A 7975-nucleotide genomic window follows, 5' to 3' on the forward strand; every position below is an offset into this window, starting at 1 on the left:
GCAGGACCAGCACTTGGCCTTGTTCAATCTCATTGCATTGGAATCAGCCCCTCTCCAGCCTATCCAGGTCTCTCTGCAGAGCCCTCCTGCCTTCCAGAATTTAGATCTCTCCAGAAGGCTGAGGGTTCACAGTTCATAACCCCTTGAAGCTCAGATGGAGAAGTAAGGCATTAATTGGCATTGCTTTGGCCTCTCATGAAGCAAAGGTGAGAAATCTGTGTTTCCTACCAGAAGCAGCAGTTTATATTGAGGGTGAGAAGATAGAAGGAGCATTCAGCCACACTCCTGCTTGCTTTAGGGCCTGTTCTGGGCTTTGGGCTCATCTTTAGGAGTCAATGTGTTTGGTTTTTGTTTAGATGACTTCCCAGAGTCCACTGGAGTCAAACGGATTGTCCAAGCCTTGAATGCCAACGTGTGGTCCAACGTGGTGATGAAGAGTGGTATGTACAGAGAAACTCACAGGCAGTGGGTGAGATTTGTCATAGAGTCCGAAATGATTTGGGTTGGAAGGGACCTTAAATCTCATCTCATCCCACTCCCTGCCATGGGCAGGGACACCTCCCACCAGTCCAGGTTGCTCCAAGCCCCATCCAACCTGGCCTGGAACACTCCCAGGGATGGAGCAGCCACAGCTGCTCTGGGCTACTGTGCCAGTGCCTCAGCACCTCACAGGGATGGATTTCTGTGTAAAGATTTATTCCTGTGTCAGCATCTGCTCCTGTTCCCTCTGCACTTTAACTTGGTATCTACCAATAACTAAGTTAAATATTTAATTCTTGAAGTCTCAGTGAAAAATGAAAGCTTATTCCACCAGGCAATAGCTTGTCATTATCAGCTTGGTCTAACAGCTAATACAGATTTGGTGTAGAAGGTTGAAATTCCAAATTTGTTACAGGAGTTTTTGTACTTTTTGAAACAGAGTTGAAACTAGCAAGTGCAGAGATGAGATCTGGCAAAGAACTGATGTCAAACATTGAAGGATGTACCAAGTGCATTGCAAGGCCAATTTGCCCTACAGAAACCTCTGCTTGAGCACATGAACACTGCAAAAATTGGGCACCCCCAGATAATTCCTGCAGTAAACTGATTAGGAGAGTTAGAATTTGGGGGAAATCCCTCTAGGATTAGGCTCATTAGAAAAGGAGATGCTGTGGCAGCAATGTAGATACTTCCATTTACTTGAAAACCTTTAATTACCTTTCTAATAACACGAACTGCTGCAGGAAATGGAGGAAGACTGAGCTCTTGGGGAGTGCTTGGCCTCACTGTTCTTGCTTCACAAAGCCTGATCCCACCAGCAGCCTTCCAATGGCTGTTTGCTCCCTGGTGAACCATTCCAGCTGCTGTGGCTTCTTCTTTCCTGTGACTTTTACCTGTGAAATGATTTACAGTGCTGAGAGGCTGCTGTTAGTCCCTGTGTCTGTGAGGTGGTTGCTGGGACTCAGAAAACCAGGCTGAGAGCTGCTAAGCTGATAATATGGTGTGGTTTTTAATGTAGCTTTGGGAGTGTTTCTCATCCCTCATCACAGTGAGGTTTGGGTGGGTCTGACAGTGCACCCATTGCAGAGAACCAGGTCACCATGTCAGATGGTGTAAAGTTAGCTCACTAATGCTAAAACTCTTAGCAGCACATTTTCTGTCTTTGGCAGATGCCACATTACAGAGGAGCAGAATTTAGTCACATGCTCACGGGGGGAAATTCCTACACATCACTGGAGTGTTCTGTAAAGGTCAGAGTCCTTGAAAATCCAGAGTTTGTGTCTCCGCAGCGCAAACCCCACACGGCATCGATGTATGTCACCACAAACCCCTCAGGAAGTTGCTATATTTGGAAGGTGTTGCAGCCTGACTCTGCCTTCAAAGGGAAATTGTTGAGCTCATTTCACTCAAAACAAAACTCTTTACAACCTGTAACATATCTTTTCTTTGAAGCTTCCTCCAGATCCTGGAAACCTGCTGCCATGTAACTCAAACCTGAGCTTTTGCACCGAGTTACCTGTAACTGCTGGTGCTTTAGGAGCTGTGCACTTGTGTTCCACAGGAAGGTTGTTCAGAGGGCATAAGATAGTTGTGGTAGTAGTAAATGTGTAGTAGCAAGTGCTTATAGCACTGGTAGCCCTTCCAGGGATGGGGCAGCCACAGCCCAGTTCCATCATAATGGAGCCATCAAGTATTCCAATCAGTTGGATGAGCTCATTTTTGGCTTGGATGCCCTAAGAACACTGTGTAAGGCTTCAGCCACTTCCTGACTTGCACCCAGAAGTTGAAACAACTTTTAGCTCCAATAAAAAGGGTTTATAGGAAGGTTTTTCTCAAGGGTGTGCCTGCAACCAAGTGTTGTGTCTGCCACCTCCCTAACCACGGGTCCAGGAACAAATAGCTGCTGTTCAGAGATCCCTGCTGGACATTGCAGGTGTTTCTGAAGGGATGACGTTAGTGATTACACTGGCTGAGGGTCTGTGTGTGTCAGGGGATTCAGCCACTGCCATTTTGCTGTAGAGGACAAACCCTAATCCCAGAGATGAACAAGGTCCATGATTAGCTCACTCCATCCACCCCTCTGCCAATGTGGGAATGTTCCCTCTCCAGTACATTCTGGCCTGCAGTGTCCAGCCTCGCTGGAGATGACTCAGAAATTGGCTCCATGGCCTTCTTCACAGCTCTTCCCTCAGCCCAGTGAAACCTGGGGAAGCTGCTTTGCTTTGGGATGCAAGTCCCAGTATTTTATCCCTCAATCCCTGTTAATTGAGCTGGCAGACTTTACAGGCAGCTGAATAGTTTTCAGGGAATTTGTGCAGCTCCTCTGATTCACTTCTTCCCAAGCCTTTGGCCAGTGGTCTGTGAAGTCCATAAAAGTGGCTGAACAGAGCCCCAAATACCTGCTGGGGGTGGCTGAGAGGAGAAGGGATTGGGGCAGAACACACATCAGCTGAGGAGCACTGAGAGAATGAGGTTTGGGAATTTTCTAATGGAGATATGTTTACTGGATGGGTTAGTTACACATCCAACCCCTCCAAGTGAGATTTGGGATACATGGCCAGGAAATTTGGACAGTGCATCAACATGACATCAGCTCCACAGTTGAGTCTAGAGCTTAGTCATGAGTGTAATCATTTAGAAACTTTTTTTTTTTAAGAAGTAATATTAAATCTTTCTTCTGGCACAAGTCATTGTTTCCTGCCTATTTCTAGTACAACAACTCCACATTAGTTCACTCCTAGTTGACTAAAATACTGAGATTTGCAGGAAAATCTCCCGAGTCCCTTGTGGAACTGCAAATATTTACTCCTCGGTGCAAGGCCAGTTTGCATCAAGTAGTAAATGATGACCTAGAAAAGCATGGCTTGGTAAAAACAGCTCATATAATCACGTGTTACACATACAATTTATATAAACCAGTTTAAAAATACAACTCACTTCATTGAAACAGACTCTGCCACATCTGATGTCTTAGACAACTCTTTAGGTTTAGCTTTGGGTTCACCTTTGGGTTGGATTTTAACATACCATTGAAACATGCAGGAGTCAGCAGCTGTGGGAAGCCCAAAGCACTTCACAGGGAGAAGAAACACTGAACTTGATGGTTAAGTCCTGCCAGGAATTCCAAGTTGGATATTTAAATGTTGTCTTTGCCATTACTGTTCAGCAATTCGTGTGTTAGCAAAGGCACTTGTTGCATTTCCTCTATCCAACCCCTAACTCGGTGTTGCTTCCCATGGAGGGTAAATTCCTGCTCCAGGAATGCTGCTGCTGGATTTTGCCAACTGCCTTGTTTGGAATCAGGAGACATTTGCCCGCTCAAATCCTAACAGAGCAGAGACTTCAAAGCAGGGTTAAAAAGCTCCCCCCTCTCTTGTGGCTCTCACATCTGTCCTGTGGGGAATATTTAGCAGCAAATATTGCTAATCTAGTTTAAAAACTGAGAGAATATGTAACATTTCTGCTTAAAATACATTCTCAGTGCACTGACAGTTTTCCAGGGTGCTGTGTGTTTCCTGACTCTCCCACCTGTCCAGCTCCTGTTCTTTGTAGTAACATTGCCCCTCTGCTTCATTCCAGACAGGACCCAGGGCTTTGGGCTCCTCAGCACCTTGGCAGGGGCGAACTGCACTGTTGGCTCAGAAGAGACCCAAGAGACAGAAGTAAACAGTAATTCCTCTTTCCTGTTCTTTGCTCAGACTCTCACTCCTGTTGCTTTTCACTGTGCCACCCCTGGATGGTGGCTGTGACCTCCCCACTGGGTAAATGTTTTACCCCACAGAGCCAAGGGAAGATCCCTAAGAGCTCTATTCTAGATGGGTTTTATTACTATCCAAGAGCAAAACTATAATTTCACAGTGTTATTTCACAATCAACAACAAACCTGTCCTGAAACCCTCCATGCTGTGCCTGTCTAGTGGTGCAGAAGTGGATTGTCCTGGTACAGGTTGGGGAGTAACAGTTTAAGATGAAGTGTTAGGTTCTGAAGTGGAAACAGGGAGCACTGGATTGGCTGCTGCTGTTTTTAGGTGCACTGTTGGATCCTCAAATACCTTTTGTTTCCTGACAGTCCAACCCATCCCCAGGAGAAAGAGAAGAATCCCAGTCAGACAGCACAGAGGATGGAGCTGGAACAAACCAGCTTGACAACACTACAGGTGAGCCCTTGCACTGCCTGGAGCAGACACATCTGGCTGGGATGGGCCCACACAGCCAGTGGCTTCTGCTCCATGAAAAGTGTGGGATAAATGCACTTGTCAGAGCCAGGAGAGGTCCTTAAATAATTGCAGCATTCCAGGAGATGGGACCTTGCTACAAGTGATACATGGAGTCTGAAGGTTGGCTGGTGTTAGTTGTGGTCTCAGCACAGTCTCTGATTTATTCCATAGCTGTTCCTAGACAGATCATTCTGGAAAGCAGGAAACTTTAAATATTGGATGAATTCAAAGACACTTCTGCAATGTAATATGTCATAGAATCCTGGAATGGTTTGGGTTGGAAGGGACCTTAAATCTCATCTCATCCCACTCCCTGCCATGGGCAGGGACACCTCCCACCAGCCCAGGTTGCTCCAAGCCCCATCCAACCTGGCCTGGAACACTCCCAGGGATGGAGCAGCCACAGCTGCTCTGGGCTACTGTGCCAGTGCCTCAGCACCTCACAGGGAACAATTGCTTCCATAACATTAATCCCCACTGTAACAATGCCATGAGCTCTTTGTATGAACAGTCAGTAAATGTTTCTTTCCTTCCTATGGAGCTGGAATTTTTAAATGGGATTTGCAGCTGTTAAATTCCTGGTCTTATGCTGACAAACCAGAATCATTTACCTTCAGCTAACCTGTGTTTCAGATCCCATGCTGGATATGGACATCCAGGAGTTGGCCAGCCTGACCACGAGGGATGGGGACCTGGAGAACTTTGAAAGGCTCTTCTCAAAGCTGAAAGAAATGAAAGGTAACACACCTGAGCTCTGCCACTATTCCAGAGGTGCAGGCATGAGAGCCAGTTGGGAAAACTCTACAAACTCCTCTTCTCCTGCCTGAAGCCCTTTATCAGGAGCTGATAGTTTCATGATTTTGCCTTTGTCTTGATGGTGATCTTGGAAGCAGTAGATGCTGCTCTTGGTATTCCCTAAATCCAGCTATGCAGTGTTTGTGTCCCTGCTCACTCCTGAGCTTCTCAGCCCAAGTTATCCTCTTTCCACAGATAAAGCCTCCACATTGCCTCATGAACAAAGGAAACTCCATGCAGAAAAGGTGAGGTTTGGGTATGGAATTAAAAATGGGGTTTTCCTTTCCAAGTCATAGTTCCTGCTCTTGGAGAGCTCCTGGACTGGGAGTTGTGAGAGCAAACCTGGCAGTCCTAGGGAAGACTCTCACCTAACTCCCAAGCACTGGATAACCTGGAATTTTGAAACACCAGACATCTCAGGATGGTTTGGGTTGGAAAGGACCTTAAAGATCACATAGTTCCAACCCTCTGCCATAAATAAGACTTTCCCCTTCCAGACTCCCTGAGCTGGAGGCCCTGCAGTCACTGAGGGTGTTGTCCAACTTCCACAAGTCCATGGGAAAACCTTGATCTCATGGAAAATTTGGTCCTGCCTTTCTTAGCATGGGGCTTGTATCACAGGTGCCTCCCATGAATCCCAAACTGGTGCTGGAATTCCTTAACCTCAGGGAGCATGAGCAGTGCATGGACAAACGTGGTTACCACACTCACCTGCTGCTCTGCTGCTGCTTTTCGATAGGAAACACAAACTCTCCAACTGTTTGATGGGAATTCTCTCCCACCTCTTTTGCCATTGTAGGTGGCCAAAGCCTTCTGGATGGCGATTGGAGGAGACAGAGATGAGATTGAAGGTCTCTCCTCTGATGAAGAAAACTGAATTCCTCCAAGATGGAAGCACCAGAAAATCCTGAAGGAATGATCTTTCCCTGCAATTAGTGTGTGTTGCCAAAAGCCTCATTTAGCTTTAGCTGCTTCTGTTGGTGAAAGGATTCCCCACGTCCCTGCAGTATGTTCCACATTCCACACCATCTCCTGGCTCCAGTGGGTTTGTCCAACTGTTCCTTTCTCCTCTGTCCCAGAACTCTGGAAGGCAGAGGGTATGTCAGGAATTTACATTCTCCAAATGAACATTTTTATTGTTTCCTCTTCAGAGTTTAAATAAACACATTTGCCCCCAGTTCTCTCTGTACACGTGGCTGGGGGTTGGCAAGTGACTCCTGAATTCCAGACTCCACATTTGATGGGTTTATGGAGTGTTTTCCCAGTTCAAACCAGCCAGAGCCCTATTCCCTGTGAAGGGGAAGTTGCTGACCTGTGCCCTGTTGGGAGATGCTGTGCCAAGGTTGTGAGGCTCATCCTGCTCAGTGCCAGAGCTCTGATTCTGGTGGAGTTTTGCCTGTGGAAGTGTGTTGGCCTTCCCTGGAATGTCAGGGTTGTCCACACTCCCTGGCTTTCTACTAGAAATAGACTTGGGATTAAATGCCAGATGTTTGCTGCTGTTCCAGGGGTGGAATTCCCTGCCCAACCGTTCTGGGGCAGAACAGACAGACTTGTTGCTGGGGAATTGTCCTAAATCCCTATGGAGAAATGCTGTGATTCCAAACCTGTCACTGCCACCTGATCTGTTAATTGCTCACACCCCTGGGTGTTTGCTGGGAGGCACTGGAATGCCAGTTCTCACCTGGCTGCTCCATGGGATCAAGGCTCAGAGAGAATTCCTTTGTCCTGGATCATCACTTCCATGCCAGGCCATGGCATAGACCTGGGGGGAGTGTGGAAAAGAGGAAGGAAAGTGGAGGCAGGAGAGCGAGTGAGAGGAAAAAGGTAAATGCCATCCTGGCTCCTTTGCTACAGTGAACAGATAGACTCAGTGACTCAGTGGGAAGAGTTATCCCAACAGATTCCCTTATGGAAGGCTCCAGCCCTCTTTTCTCCAGAGCTTTTCCTTATCCATCTGAAAATCCTCCCTGTTAAGGAATCTTAGACATTTTTTATGCGCACTTTCCCATATCTGGTTTTCCTGGCAGTGTATTTCCCAAGCTGCATCAGCTTGCCATGGGCTATCTGATGGCTTTACATTCCAAGGGCACTTCCACAGCCATTCCTGGCATTCATTGCCTAGTTCATTCCCTTTTACTGGGAAGCAAAGGTAAATGGAAACAATGAGCTGCTTGGAATGCTGGAAATCAGTTCCTGGGTGCAAACTGCATCGTTCAGCAACAGGAACTGAAGCCTTATTGGCAGTTTGGAAGTGTTTCTCATCCAAACCTTGAACACTAGTTCCATCACAGCAGAACATCTCTTTTTAAGGAGTAGTGTTCCTTTCCCATGGATACAGAGACATCCAAGGAAACACACCTGCCAGGGCCACCTCTTCCCAGCCAGCTGCTGGGCCTTGGTGACTTTGCCTTCTCCTCCCATGCTCTCCTTTTTCCAGCATGGACAGCTGGCAGAAGGCTCTGGGGGTTGTTCATTCCAAGCAG

The 7975-nt window shown here is 47.0% G+C and overlaps 1 protein-coding gene across 1 annotated transcript; it reads left to right on the forward strand.

The window, feature by feature from the left end:
• Positions 1-356: 356 nt before the first annotated feature.
• On the forward strand, positions 357-6369 carry LOC103808963 (alpha- and gamma-adaptin-binding protein p34-like; the record flags this gene model as incomplete). The annotated part of the gene is made up of 6 exons (XM_009081772.1): positions 357-440; positions 4060-4142; positions 4550-4637; positions 5331-5435; positions 5688-5737; positions 6292-6369. Coding segments are annotated over 6 exons (488 nt in total), but the record flags the coding sequence as incomplete, so codon positions are not given.
• Between the last annotated feature and the right edge of the window lie 1606 nt (positions 6370-7975).

Source organism: Acanthisitta chloris, unplaced genomic scaffold (assembly GCF_000695815.1).
Source record: "Acanthisitta chloris isolate BGI_N310 unplaced genomic scaffold, ASM69581v1 scaffold26479, whole genome shotgun sequence".
Taxonomy (NCBI): Eukaryota; Metazoa; Chordata; class Aves; order Passeriformes; family Acanthisittidae; genus Acanthisitta; species Acanthisitta chloris.